A 13,085-nucleotide genomic window follows, 5' to 3' on the forward strand; every position below is an offset into this window, starting at 1 on the left:
CTTAAGGGGAAGAATATAACATGGTAGTTGCGATATCAGCATCCGCTGGAAGCGAACGTTAACTTGTCATCTACCTGCCAATATAACAAGGATTGTCCTGCAGGATGGAAATATCTCCTTTAAGTACACAGATATCGAACGACCTAAATATTTTCTTTTTCAAAGCGACCTACAATGTTTTTTTCTTCTTATTTCCCTTCAACAGTAGTTCAGATTGAACTTTCAATCGCGAAAAGGCAAATCCCGACTAATGAACTGATACGTTGGACAATTGGTCTGCTTTAACGTAAGCCGTTTCTCTTTCTGTCGCTTGTTATATTTCTTTCTCTCATAAATAAGATAGACATAATATGAAACAAGCCTAGAAACTCCTCCACCATACGGGCTTAAGAAATAGTAAAAACGACAGAGTAATCCACCGAGATCGATATGTACAATATAGGTCAAATAAATATTAATTTGTAACACATGTAGAATATAAATATCAAATCAATATTTCAATATTTATTTTCTGATCGCTTTGATTATATACCGACACAAATGAATTGTAGACATTAATGCGTTAATCAGTAATCAGCTATCGTCGAATAGATGCAAAAAATGATTCTGACGAATTGTTTACAGGGAAAGTGATAAATAATAAATGATAGATATGGCAAGCCTCGGGATACAAATAGGGGCAGGTGAGCTTAATAGGGGGAAGGGATAACCTCTCAGTCGAGGCTGAGATTCAAAATGCGTCATCTCTCTGGAAGCGTAAGGGTGCAAGTGGAATTGATTTGATGCATTCTGACACATATTTTGGGGAAGAAACGAATAAAAATCATATTCTTAAATTTGTAAGGAATAAAGTGGGGGTACAATTTTTCAATTTGCTATTTGTTATTAGTATCATCAGGATAGAAATTAAATATCGATTTGATAAAATTTAACTAAAACGTATTTGTGAATATCTACATCCAGATTGTCGCCAATTCCATGCTGTGCTACAGGCTGTGCACGTTAAAGAATTAGGTGCAAAACAGTAGGACATCATTTCATTTTATTAATGACTTTGTCACAAGCAAATGTTCTCTATCATCGGTCGTTAGTCAATAAGGGTTCGGAAGTGACGTTAGTCGAAACCTCAATGAAATTTTACTGCATGCAGGTTCGTAATCAGACTTAATTTTTCGGAGGGGCAAGTAATACATCTAGAGGAGCAAGTAATACATCAAGAGGGGCAAGTAATATACCCAGAGGGGCAAGTAATACATCCAGAGGGGCAAGTAATACACCCAGAGGGGCAAGTAATACATCCAGAGGGACAAGTAATACATCCAGAGGGGCAAGTAATACACCCAGAGAGGCAAGTAATATACCCAGAGGGGCGAGTAATACAATCCAGAGGGGCAAGTAATACACCCAGAGAGGCAAGTAACATATCTAGAGGGGCAAGTAATACATCCAGAGGGACAAGTAATATATCCAGAGGGGCAAGTAATACATCCAGACGGGCAAGTAATATATTCCGAGGGGCAAGTAATACATCTAGAGGGGCAAGTAATATACCAATAGGAGCAATAAATACATCCAGAGGGGCAAGTTATATATCTGGAGGGGCAAGTAATACATCCAGAGAGGCAAGTAATACATCCAGAGAGGCAAGTAATACATCAAAATAGGCAAGTAATACATCCAGAGAGGCAAGTAAGATATCCAGAGGGGCGAGTCATACAATCCAAAGGGGCAAGTAATACACCCAGAGAGGCAAGTAATATATCTAGAGGGGCAAATAATACATCCAGAGGGACAAGTAATACATCTAGAGGGGCAAGTAATACATCCAGAGGGGCAAGTAATATATCCCGAGGGGCAAGTAATAAATCTAGAGGGGCAAGTAATATACCAATAGGAGCAAGTAATACATACAGAGGGGCAAGTAATACATCCAAAGGGGCAAGTTATATATCTGGAGGGGCAAGTAATACATCTAGAGGGGCAAGTAATATACTTTGCCCTTTGTCCCCCTGTAGCTACGGCCGGCTCTAAGCAATATTCAGAACACTGCATCCCTTTAAATTTAACGTTATGTATAATAAAAGATGTCTTTTTTTGTCAGAAGTAATTGCTATATTAATATATGAATATGAATATATAACTATTGTATATTTATGAACTTTAAATAAGACATTATTCATAATATATTCCATTTGTGTTTAAACCGTATACTCATAATATCGACTCAAACATATACCAAAAGGTCATAATATACAGTCAGCAAGCAGCTGGGACTCTCACAACCTCTGTTTCACCAGGGGTCAAGGTCTAACAAGTTGATCTCTTCATTCACGCTTGTCAGCTTTCTGAGCGCTGATTGATATACTTTTATAGCGACAAGTATTTTTTAATATTTTGTGAGTTGGTGACAAATAACAATGCGTTCACCAACAAGGTTGAAATTTCCAATAGTTGTGCTTGGAATTCAAATTATTTTCATAGTTTTATTCGCGCTGACAGTGGAATATGATAAAAGTGCAGATGCCAAATTCGATATTCAACACCCACGGAATGTTACTGACAGAAATCCGCCAGAAAATGAAGTTTCTAAATATTACCCTAGTAAGTATTTATATCATATATATTTTTCCCCAGAAACTTGTAGTTCTGTTCTTTTGTAACATTAAGTTTCTTTCCTGCCTGTAGAGTGCTCTCTGGACTCCGTTGCTCAGCACTCATTTGAGAAAGAAACCAAGACAACGTTGTCCAAACAATACAACATCAAACTTTAATACATTTTAGGCAATACGTGTTTGTAATTTTAATCCACCGAAAATTGAAAACAACCGGGTCAAGTCTATGATATTGCTGTTAGTCTTCCATGAACACCGCTTTTTATCTAATTTCCGGGATCCTTTGCAGCCCGGTTTCCCCCATCAGTGATTCAGGCTGATATGGAAAAGTGTCTATAATCATTCGAATAGGGCAATAAACCAAGGCCTCGTCTACTACAGGCTGTTCATGTTAAAGATCCCTCAATAGTTGGAAATCGTAGAAGAGTAATGCAGTAATTGTGGCAATATTTCTGTCCTTGCAGGGTTTCCCTCAATGCATGTACACTGCATGTCATTGCCCGACTTCTTTAGCCCAATCAGGTGCAGAAGAGTAGGACGTAAAACTATATTCATTTTATTTTAATTTTTTAACACAAAGCTAAAATAATTTTTACTGATTGTTTATTGAAAATTTATGTATAAAACATGTGTTGCATTCTTATCTGAAGTGTGTTTCTCTTTATCGCCTATACTTACTGTTTTATTTTACATTGAATCATAGATTATAGGCCACAGAGGTGTATCTTGGTTGGGCATCGGAGAGGTACCTTTCTCAAATTTTGGAAGCCATGAAGTACGTTCTAAAATATCAAAAATTGTAAAGGCATCTTTATGTCATCTGTGGGGTAGAAACCAGATACTTGGTTGGGCATATTTAATTGGGCAATCAGACGACGTTGGGGCTGATAGAATCCGACAGCATCTGGGTTTTCAACGACTGCTAGCAGCTGAAAAAAAGATAGCATAATATTGGTACCTGATTTTGGGGAGGGGCCAACAACAATGGATACTTTATTTCTGGATTTTTAACGTCTGCTAGCAACTGGGAGGATCTTGGAGAATTTACTCGGTCGCTGTATATAGTTGACACGAATGTATCGACGGTTGTCCTGGAACTGATGGCCGACATGTTCTACCTGAATCAGCTAATGTTATTGATCGCTGTCAACTTTGAATGATCCAAGCTGCGAAGACCATCTTTAAGTTTAATAAGTGCACAATACATTGCTGAGCACGTCAAACCAACCTGAACAACATTCGAAGTTCAATTTCCTCAAAAAGAAATTATGATTATCACTAATTTAGCCATATTTGTGTCATAGATAATTGTTGTTGTACATTATGTACATATAAGTGATAAAGTCAAGCGATTCGCACGAACGAATCTTTTAGGAAGAATTATTTCGGTTCGTTTAAACGAGATCATTATTCTTTTGTTAAAAGATGTTTACCACTTCATATCTTTATTACATTGATGAACATGTTTGAAAGTAATTTTAATTTAGTAATTTAGATAAAAACGTTAGACCGTGTCTTTAACGACTCTGTATCTGTTCTCTCCAAAACACGTTCTATCGTTTTTGTCATAGGCTGAATGAAACCAGGACAAACGAACCCAGGTCGAACGAATCCGGGGTGAATTTGTAAAACTAAAATTTTGTGTTAAAAGTTATTGCCCTTGATTTTCAAGTCTGGCAAGCTGTCAAGTTGTTGTCCTAAAATGTACAAATATTGTAATTTTTTTTACAGTGTTTCAAGATGTACATGTCATGATATTTATTGGTTTTGGTTTTTTGATGACATTTTTAAAGAGATATGGGTTTTCAGCTGTTGGCCTCAACTTATTAATAGCGGCATTGATTCTACAATGGGCTACTTTAGTTCAGGGGTATCTTCATTCAGATGGCAATGTTCATATCAGCATCACCAGGTAAGTCCTAGGCCTCTACAGGTTGAAAGACGACATCGGGAAGCATTGGCCATAGCATCAGAATCATTCTTACGTTAAGGAGGATTCGAGCCCACTGCACTTAATCGCACATCGGACGACATTACTCTTGGCTACTGGCGGAGCTACTCTATTACCACTGCACGTTGAGGTGGTGTTTACGTTGGTTCGAACCTATGTCGGAGTATGGAAGTCTGGTGGTCTTGAATAAGTTCTCTTTCATCATTAGTCACTATATGGGTACGGATCCATGCCAAGAGGATTGCCAAACTGATAGGGAGGATCCTCGTAAACCTAACTGGCAGAAAGTATCCGAATGAGTCGTGTAAAAATAAATGGTTGTTTCTTTCTTTCCTTCTTTCTGGGTTTTAAGGCAAACAATTAAATGAGGTCTTCTTCCCACGGCCTTTTCGTCATAGTATAACCTTTGGATGTCCATTACTTACCATGCCGCTAATGAACCGTAATTAAAGTCTTGACCACCAAATAATTACAGTGTTCATTAGGCACTATGTCTATTTTCAGCATGATTACGGCTGATTTTGCAGCTGCGACTGTATTGATAACGTTTGGCGCCGTACTAGGTAAAGTCAGTCCGCTACAAATGGTGGTAGTCGCCCTGATTGAAGTGGTTTTAGCTACACTCAACGAGAAGGTCGGAGTGCAAATATTTCAGGTTAGATTTATAATTATATGAATTTCCTTGACATTTTTTTAAAAGTAAGGTTGTGCTCACTGGGCCAAAACGTAGATATATATCGACCTTTTGTAAATATTTTAAAGGTTTTTTTCAGGTTTCTGATATCGGTGGTTCAATATTCGTTCATGCTTTTGGTGCTTTCTTTGGACTAGCTCTAGCCCGTGTGTTGTACGATGAAGATGTGGAACGTTCAACTAAAGAAGGTTCTGTTTACCATTCAGATCTGTTCGCTATGATAGGTAAGATAACATACCATGGTTCCATCTTCACAATGTCAAGGTATAATGAACTCCGTCTAATACCTTGTATTGTTTCATAAAAATGTACAAATACAGCAATTTGATTGGATTTCAGAGACCTCGACAAGGAGGCCATAATGTTTACAGTCAAAGGCTATTTGCTCAATCGCAGCATCTAAGCTATAAATGGTTCTGATACATGGAAGGCTTTTTTCTTATCTCTTTTCTTCCCTCTCCTAAGCCTTCTTACTGTCCTGATACTGTGTTATATCGGATTTCAGGCACAATATTTCTATGGTTATTTTGGCCGAGTTTTAACAGTGCTTTAGCAGTAGGCGACGACCAACACCGAGCAGTTCTCAATACCTATATGGCATTAGCAGCATGCTGTATCGTAACCTTTGCTATATCAGCACTAGTCGATGGTGAAGGGAAGTTTGATATGGTTCGTAGTTCTCAAGTTCTTCTATCAATTTACTGAAACTTTTCGGATGGGCCCGTTCTCATGCCAACCATATTCTAGAAAATATATCAATCAGACAACACGCTAGAAGTGGGTTACTTGCGCAAGAAGCAGCTTTGGGATCATTTTTGTAACCAACTCAGCTATAGGCTTAAACTTGAACTTTTGACCCTGGCTTTATGTTGTTAATAATAGTTTGTACAGCTCGACACCACATTGTGTATTTAGAAACAATTTCACACATTCTCATTAGACAAAATATCTATCAAGACTATCAAAACAAAAGAATGTACAGTCGATGTACTACCCAGGATCAGTTTGTAATGGAGAAGCGTTTTTATCTTCCAGGTCCATGTTCAGAATGCAACATTAGCAGGTGGTGTAGCTGTTGGTACTAGCGCTGATATGATGATACAACCAGTAGGTGCTCTGGTAGTTGGTGCTGTGGCCGGGGTCCTCTCAACTTGTGGCTACAGATTTATTACTGTAAGTTTTGGGCAGGTCAATTGTTCTCGGGGGTGGGGTCCCCCTTGGGGGCTGGGTCCCGTGGATTTTGTTCAACCAGTCTTCGTGGTAGTTCAGCCACTGGTCTTGTCATGTATCTACTTCTCTTTTGCAGTTTTCCGTATAGTATACATAGCTCATTGTGTTCTTGTTTTAGTTTCTCAGTTTCTAATTACCAATGAGATAAAGCATTCTCTGCTGTTCAACACTGAATACAGAGCCATAAATTTACCGGGTCCGTACCTATTTGAAAATGGACAGGACGTTCACCGTTTACTGTTCACATGAGAAGCTCTGGTTGTTTGCAGTGTCCTCCTCTCCTAGGCTCCAATCCCTATGTTGATTAGATCAGCATTCCATAACCGTTTTTAATTTCAGCCTTTCCTAACGAGTAAGTTAAAGCTACATGATACATGTGGAGTGAATAACCTCCATGGTATGCCTGCTGTCTTGGCTGCTGTTATAGGATCTATTGCGGCTGCTGTTGCTAATACAGATACATATGGTTACAGGTGAGGACATCATCAGCAATGTAGTATGAGCTTACTCCAGTGGGTACAAAAAGGGGGCAAATAGACTGGCTTAATTGGGCTTAACCTAACTGACTTAATTGTCGAGGGTGATATTCAAAATGTGGCAGATCTGTGGAAGGCATAGGCGCAAACCTTAAAAGGGCGAGGGTTCAATTTGAGGTACAAACCATTTTTCCAGGTCAGATTGCTCAAGAAGCATTGCATCAAGCATAAATCGAGCTATGAAGAAGATGTGGGAAAGTTGATTATCTAACAGACGAGTCGGTCCTTGGTTTGTTTCAGTCTGTATGAGAAATTTCCAGCTCGAGTTCCCAAGAAAGATGACCCTGAGTTTGCTAAAATCAAGCTGTATGTAGATGTATCTCCTGGTGAAGGTCGGACTGCTGGACAACAAGGTGGTTACCAGATGCTTGCTCTAGCTGTTACTCTGGCTATAGCTATAGTTGGTGGTGTCATAACAGGTATCTTGTACAGTGGTCTTTCTACTTGGGAGGGTCCGACATTGTGAGATTATCAAGGTGAAAATGTCTTCAAGATTATGATATACTAAGGGAGGTAACTACAAAATTTAGCCAATATTGCAACCAACAACAAAAGTAACATCAACTCAATATTCTGGTATGAATAAGGACGGTGGCTGTAATTTTGATAAACTAGGGGAGGTAACTACAAAATTGAAACCACATTGAACAACGGAAACATCTGACTCAGTATTCTAGAATAAAAAAAGGACTGTGGCTGCAGGTTTTTGGCAAACTAAAGGAAGCAACTACAAAATCTAATCCATATTCAACCAAAAAAAAATATATAAACTCCATGAATTATATTACAGGTTTCATCATTAAATTTATACCAATGTTCGTGGCGCCGAAGAAAGAGCAATTATTCGAAGACGAGCCTTATTGGGGTGTTCCAGACGATCACAGAACGTACCCTAATATTCCAATTATCATTACGACAGAAGCTACGGATTCTCATGCGTCTGTCCCTAGCCTTTATCAACATGTGACGGCGCGGTTATTGGAATCGGACGAACCCGTCAACTCAGAACGACATTCAAATTCGTCATTAGAAGACGAGAAAGAGTCTATAGAAAATAAAACTGCTGATATTGACGTGTAGCGGAGTTAGTAAAGAGTCAGTGAAGGAATATGTGATAGAAAATCTGAGAGCTAATTTTCAATTGAAAGGGCGAGAACGAAACATTTTGCGTTACGATCTTGTACCTTCGAGTTATGGTTTGTTATAGAAATTTAAAGGGTCAGATGTGCCATTTCTTGACCAATCATAACTTAGTCTCAGAAACGGGATTTTAGCTAGGCCAAACCAATCGGCAATAGTGTTGAAATTTAAGCCTTCAAATCGTCTTTTCTTATTGACACTGCCATATATAGAAAATAGACAACATTGTCCACTATGAGATTCAAAATGCGACAGCTCTGTGGAAGCGCATAGGCAAGAGCATCCAACTGAGCTGAAAGGTTTCTCCCGTAACCTTCTGAAAAAAACATATAAAAAGCCTTTTTTGTAAATGAAGTTAAATGAGGGTTTAATTGGGGGATACAAACCATTATTGTTATTGGTGGCAACTGCTAAAGTTGCCGAACGTTTGTTTTTTAAAGAATAAATTATATCGTTACTCATTGATAACTCTTTATAATGACCCAGTTAAAAACGCTGTACTTACTGTAAAGTTACAACATTAAAGTTTATTTATTTTGTTACATCAAAACATATATTGACATAACCATCTACTATTTTTGAAATTTTCGCCCTTTTTCTAACATTTTTTTTAAAGTCGTACTATCTCTTAGAATTAACATACAATTTAGATGTTCAAACTTGACCAAAAAGAGTATATATTCATCTTTGAACCTAGCCGACCTACTACTTAAAGGCGTTTTTAAATAATTACGCTGTTTTATAAATTTTTTTGTATAGTTATCACACCAGGTAACTTCACTGATAAATATATACTCTTATTGACCAAGTTTGAGACTTTAAATTTTATGTGCATTCTAAGAGGTAGTATCTTTTTAAGTACAAGTAAACTTATGCTTGTCATCTTTCTTTTGTACATGGTTTTCAATGGACGTTATTTCTTTTTGTACGACCTGATTCTAATAAAATTTACTCTGTGATAAAACTGGAGGAATAAATGGAATAATCGTGAGGTATTGTGCTATTATTAAAGATATTATTCAAGTTGTTTCAGTAGTAATAGTAATTTTTTTATTCGGGACATCATGCGAGATAATCCAAAGTTTTTTTCATGATATTTTTTACAGATATTGACACAGTTATTACAAAGATTATACAAGGTATCATAAAACAATATTAAAGACATTTGACAAGGAATATATTCTATTGAACATTTGACAAGGAATATATTCTATTGAACATTTGACACGGAATATATTCTATTGAACATTTGACAAGGAATATATTCTATTGAACATTTAACAAGGAATATATTCTATTGAACATTTAACAAGGAATATATTCTATTGAACATTTGACAAGGAATATATTCTATTGAACATTTGACAAGGAATATATTCTATTGAACATTTGACAAGGAATATATTCTATTGAACATTTATCAAGGAATATATTCTATTGAACATTTGACAAGGAATATATTCTATTGAACATTTGACAAGGAATATATTCTATTGAACATTTAACAAGGAATATATTCTAGTGAACATTTGACACGGAATATATTCTATTGAACATTTGACAAGGAATATATTCTATTGAACATTTGACAATTAATATATTCTATTGAACATTTGACACGGAATATATTCTATTGAACATTTAACAAGGAATATATTCTATTGAACATTTGACAAGGAATATATTCTATTGAACATTTGACAAGGAATATATTCTATTGAACATATTCTTCTGAACATTTGACAAAGAACATATATTGAACGCAGTGAATCACACCAAATATGGAACTAAGATATTTTGAAATGATGGAAATCCCCAGGTGTTTTACGATGAATTGGGAAGCTTTACAAGGATGTAAAGAGGACATAAAAACCTTTTGAAATCCTTAACAATAAGAACATATAAATATTCAGTTGAAAAGAATAACATCTCATTGTGGTTTACTTCATCAGACTAACAGTAAAATGGCAAACTTACTTTTTCTGGTTTTGATTTTGACGGTGATAATGTCGAAAGGTAAGTTCTGACGTTTTTAAAAACATGTTTTGAATATATAGAGTTGAAAGTCTACTCCGGAGTTACTAGTCGTGGCATCAGACTCTTTCTTACCTTGAGAAAGATTGGAAACTACGAAACACAATCCCCTTGTAGATGATAATCCAGCTCGCTACAGACAGAGCTATTCCACTGTCATTCACCAATAGTGAAAAAGCAGCAGTGAATAAAACTAATAGAAACCTTAAAAAAATCATATTTTGAAATTTTTGTCAGAAATAAATTTGGGGATGCAAACTATTGGGATGTCTGACAGAGACTCTTTTAGGTAGGTCATTTACGGGGATAAGATCACTGACAGGGTTTTCATCGCATTGGTGATTCTTGATACGTCAAGCTATGACCGAGCCTGTTTATTAAATTGCGGCGTGTGCTTAATAAATGTGCTTCAAGCCATTTTTATACTATAAAGTTATACGCTTTCTAGTAAAATTAATTTACTTTTTAACCAACTATTGAATCTAATTTATCCTGTTAATTAAAATTAAACGATCAGAGCAAGTTACCACTAACACTTTATGCCTGGCCCTATATATGGCGATATCCAATGGGTATATCACGTCGAAGTAACGGATACTGCCAGATTTGTCGGGCTACAAAAAACGTCCGTGGTAAATAGTCACTGCGTAAAATAATTGTTCTGTTGACACGGAAGCAAAAATAGGCCTATCATAATTTTGAATATTTGATAAGAGGGAGTTTCCATAACGATAACCATTATTCTTTTTCATTGTTCATTTTTTCATTGTAATTTTGAATTATTTGAAAGTTTTTATGTGAATTTATAAGTAAATATTGCACATTCCGGTTCCATTGTCCAATTTTATTTGCTCGTTTTCAAAATATTATTCATATATATTTTTTTTAGATTTCTTCTATAATTCAAGTTTTTTTTTTATATAACTTGTATCCTCATCCTTTTCAAAACTAAATTGTGAAATACATGATACCTACATACGGTCGTAGTCGCACAAAAGCGCCCATACAAGTATCCAATGATACTATTTGTAGTATATGCAAGGACAACAGGAGCCGTTCTAGAGAGTTCACATAGTTAACTCGGTACCAGTAACGTCATGTTTTTTTTTTTTTTTAAGAAATTAACTGTGAAGACAATAACAAAGGTAAGCTTTTCATTATGTACTGCAGATAAACAGCTACAGGTGTCAGATTCAGAATTAGAATGGTGCAGAACGATATCTTCAGTGCGCTGAATACACATAAAATGTTTAGCAAATCTCCCTTTAGGCCGTTATTTGCACATAGCCCCGCCCCAACTCCACTGCTTACTGATTAAAGAGATTATCTTTTGTCGCAACTAAAGCGTTTGTTACTTAAAGGTTTGATCCGGCATTGGTTAAGATAATACCAAGGATTTTTAAAACCTTGCAGATCTACAACGGAGTACAAAGGTTTCTAGTCGTCCCGATGGTACATGAAACAAAGATTTCGTGTGCTACAGGCTATGTACGTTAAAGAGCCTTCAACAGTTGGAAATCGAAAGATGCATGCCAATTCCGCTGTCCTTGCAAAATGTTCCTCCTTGCACACTGCAAGGTATTCCCTTTCTCCATTAGCCTATTGGGTGCAGAAAAGTAACACGTAAACCTCTATTCAATTAATTTAACTTTACTTAAAGGTTACCATGTAGAGGTCATCGCTACGCCGCAGTCGTCTGTTGTAAGAGATGGTGACATCGTGACCTTGACCTGTTGGAATGACCTCCCGATGAATTTACGGAATAATGTAAATGTACAATGGACAGTTACCAATGCTAGATACAATACCGATACACATAAATGGAGGAACGAATCAAACATTTTAACTGTGAATGTGTCGTACACAAATGATTGTGATGTATTCTCATGTCAACTTTTCCTCAATGGTGTTCGAATCAGCGCCGACAACAAAAAGCCGTTTAAAATCAATAAAATCAACAAATCAGGTCAGTGCTTGATAGTCGATCAAAGGTATACCTATTTAAAAAACGAGTACTACAGGCTTGTGTCCACATACGCGTTTTAAAATTTAAGCGTTATCGGTGTGAGCCAATGAAGTCGCAACAAAATGTCACGTGAGCATATTGAAAAAAACGCGACGTAAAACGAGTATGCGGACACAAATCTTTCCGATCCATATCACAAACGAACCCAAAACCCAAAACCTCACATTGGCGAGGAAATCTATCAGTCATAAGTGAGTATTCATTATAAAAGATGGTACCAGGTATCTAGAAGAGTAAGCATAGCACGTATATCGCCACATCCGTCAATAATGAGTAAATTTCAAAATAATTGTTGTCTTTTTTTGGGACAGGCCCGTAGCTACAGGGGTATCCCCCGGCTCAACCTCGAACTAAATAGCATACACTATTGCCTTCCTAAAAAATCCAGTCCGGCTATGGGCCTACTTTCAGATCTGTCTTTGTTTTTCAGAAGAAATGCCCAAGCATGTTTCGTACACAGGAGATTCCGTTACGTTTATCATTCCTAAAGATATCTTCGGGAACGGAGGGACGAAGAGGTTTTATCACAGTTCTGGTTGGTGCTTGTATGAAATAGCCATGATCAGGGGCATCGGGGAGAAGTGTACACCTACAAATCAAACATATATCAAGCATATTATATCGCACATTTCCATGAAGACGAACCATGCTGTTTACATCACCATGGAAGATTTGTCTCCCTTTGATAGCGGGCAATATAAAGTGAAAGATTTGGCCTCCGGGAAAAAGAACGTTTTGTGGACTGAGTCCTTACTTGTGTGGGGTAAGATACTTTTCACAGACAGACGACAGACATATAGTTCCTGTAGGTTCTGACGCACATTGACACCTTGTGAAGGTCCCCCGACCCCCCCCCCCCCCC

At 37.0% G+C, this 13,085-nt stretch overlaps 2 protein-coding genes across 2 annotated transcripts in view; both read left to right on the plus strand.

Annotated features, from left to right (window-relative positions):
* Positions 1-2,417: 2,417 nt before the first annotated feature.
* On the plus strand, positions 2,418-8,103 carry LOTGIDRAFT_133634 (hypothetical protein; the record flags this gene model as incomplete). The annotated part of the gene is made up of 9 exons (XM_009067733.1): positions 2,418-2,601; positions 4,344-4,524; positions 5,068-5,218; positions 5,337-5,481; positions 5,763-5,926; positions 6,293-6,430; positions 6,827-6,953; positions 7,302-7,442; positions 7,814-8,103. 9 exons carry the CDS (start codon positions 2,418-2,420, stop codon positions 8,101-8,103), a joined length of 1,521 nt encoding a protein of 506 aa, XP_009065981.1.
* Positions 8,104-10,127: 2,024 nt separating this feature from the next.
* The window catches only part of LOTGIDRAFT_169450 (hypothetical protein), a gene marked incomplete at both ends in the record, with an annotated part of 5,450 nt that continues 2,492 nt past the window's right edge, over positions 10,128-13,085 (plus strand). Inside the window, 3 exons of the mRNA XM_009067734.1 lie at positions 10,128-10,179; positions 11,316-11,342; positions 11,858-12,163. Of these exons, the coding sequence (XP_009065982.1) occupies positions 10,128-10,179; positions 11,316-11,342; positions 11,858-12,163 (385 nt within the window). The remainder of the gene's footprint in view (positions 10,180-11,315; positions 11,343-11,857; positions 12,164-13,085) is intronic.

Source organism: Lottia gigantea, assembly GCF_000327385.1.
Source record: "Lottia gigantea unplaced genomic scaffold LOTGIsca_85, whole genome shotgun sequence".
NCBI lineage: Eukaryota > Metazoa > Mollusca > Gastropoda > Lottiidae > Lottia > Lottia gigantea.